General features: G+C 49.7%; 1 protein-coding gene across 1 annotated transcript in view; it reads right to left on the bottom strand.

The window, feature by feature from the left end:
• The window catches only part of Col22a1 (collagen type XXII alpha 1 chain), a 226,488-nt gene that overhangs the window by 212,022 nt on the left and 12,198 nt on the right, over positions 1–2,268 (bottom strand). The window contains exon 3 of the mRNA XM_026782418.1: positions 705–1,271. Coding sequence (XP_026638219.1) covers positions 705–1,271 — 567 coding nt within the window. The remainder of the gene's footprint in view (positions 1–704; positions 1,272–2,268) is intronic.

The following is a 2,268-nucleotide window of genomic DNA, read 5'->3' as shown; positions in this document are numbered from 1 at the left end:
AATACATGGAGCCACACAGATGATTGGGTGTTGCCAGGCAGAATACATGGAGCCACACAGATGATTGGGTGTTGCCAGGCAGAATACATGGAGCCCTCTTGCCACCGTTTCCTTGCCTGGTCACTCACTGTAACTCTCTGGGAGAACCTGCTATGCCTCAGGATCAGGCTCTGCCTCTTATGTTTTAACTCTGTAAATTTTACTCTTTGAATTTCTAAAAACAAAAATCTCCTTACTGTAAGGAACGTACAAATTTAAAACATCACACAGCTAGGTTACGGTAGCCAACCAAACAAGCACTTGGGGGAGTCCCAAACTTTATCCCAATGAACTTCTGTAGAGTTAGACCACCGGGGCTCTACCTGTAACCTCGGGAGCTCTGACCAGAGATGAAGAGGATCAGGTCACTTTAATTCTCCAAGTCCTTTTCACCTCTGCCCAATACCACCTCAACTCGAGGAGGAAGACACCAAACAGGTGCTTGAACACCCTCTGCTGGGTGGGGGCTGTTACTCAACCCCTTGCTTTGCTAACCCCAGGGAATGGTGACTTCGCCTGCCCTGCTTCTGATTCTTGCCTACCCAAGCCTCCTCTGAGCTTGGCATACTGCCTATCTCTGCCCACTGAATTTTCTGCGGCCAGTGTAGAAGGCAGGTGGGGAAGGCCTTGGAATGAAACAAAGCTCCACAGGGAAGCCCACTCACTTTCGCAAAGCCGACGCCTCAGCTTTCCACGGATCTTGTCTATGGCGTTGAAGTCGGAAACGTGGAAGACATGCGCAGACTTGGGTTCTGAAGCAATCTCATCCAGCTCCTCCTTCAGGGCGGCGCCCACACCAACTGCAAAAATGCGAATGCCCGCTGCATGGGCAGCAGCTGCAGCATCCAGCACCAGGTCCTGGCTACGGCCATCCGTCAGTAGGATGGCCACCTGCTTGAAGGCACGGTTCCCAGGTCGGCCGCCTGCCTGGGCAGAGAAGCTGCGGCTGGTGATGTAACGCAGCGCGTCACCTGTGTTCGTGTTGCCCCCATAGTAGGTGATGCGCCGAGCGGCCGCCTTCACTTCCTCGCGGGAGCGGAAGTGGCCCAGTTCAAAGGCTGTAGTGGGCCGGTCACTGTAGCGCACGACCCCCACACGGGTGTGATCAGGGCCCACCTCAAAGGTGTCTACTAGGTTGGCCACCCACTGGCGGACCTTTTCAAAGTCCTCCTTGCCCACACTGGAAGAGGTGTCCAAGAGGAAGACCAGGTCATACTGCACACTTTTGCAGCCTGCATGGGAGAGAGAAAGGGTGACCGGAAGGAATGGGTGGTGGGATTTAGACCCCTCCCTCCAACCCCTGCCCCTCAGACTTCACTCTGGTGCCTGCCTGCCTTGCCTCTTACTGACAGCCCACAGCAGGGTGTGGCTTTACAGAGTTACAGTGAGGACCAACTGAGGATGTGTGTCTGGTACCACACTGACGTGATTTATGTCTCTGGGACACTACACGGTGTCAAGATCTCCTCTTTAACTTTCGTTAAAAAGTAATAGCATTTAGTAGTGTGTGTATCTGTGTGTGTGTGTGTGTCTGTGTGTGTGTGTCTGTGTGTATGTGTGTTATACATATCTGTGTACACAGAGTACCTGTGCAAAGGCCACAGGAAAACTTTGGGTTTCTTGCTCCATAGTGTTGTCTTAGTTCTCCAAGGCAAGGTCTCTCACTGAACCTGGAGATTTCTGGATTTTGTCTTGACTGCCTGTCCACTGAGCCTCTTAAGTCTTTCTGCTTCCCTCCATCCTACTACTTGGGTTACAGGATGTGCTCTATCATGCTCCCAACTTTTATATGGTATTGGGAATGTGCCAGGCCCGGTGGTCTAAGGTCTGCTTTCCCACACTTAATTGAATGCTAGAAACAAGTTTCCAGTGAATTTCCAATTCTCATGTAGATCTCCTAGGCTTCATAGAGTCCACTGCATGGAGCATTTTACCATTACAAAGTATATCAAATGTAAAATATTTATGTATATTAAATATGCCTATATAAAGAAGTATTATAAAGCTTCAAATGCATGTTTTATAGAAATAAATTTTACATAAACTACATAATGTTTTGTTTTGTTTCTTTTTTTTTGGTTTTTCGAGACAGGGTTTCTCTGTAGCTTTGGTGCCTGTCCCTGAACTAGCTCTTGTAGGCTGGCCTCAAACTCCCAGAGATCCACCTGCCTCTGCCTCCCGAGTGCTGGGGTTAAAGGCATGTGCCACCACCGCCCGGCATTATGTAAT

This window comes from Microtus ochrogaster, chromosome 15, assembly GCF_000317375.1.
Source record: "Microtus ochrogaster isolate Prairie Vole_2 chromosome 15, MicOch1.0, whole genome shotgun sequence".
NCBI lineage: Eukaryota > Metazoa > Chordata > Mammalia > Rodentia > Cricetidae > Microtus > Microtus ochrogaster.
The sequence above is the reverse complement of the archived record's forward strand: the minus strand, read 5'-3'. Positions and strand labels throughout refer to the sequence as shown.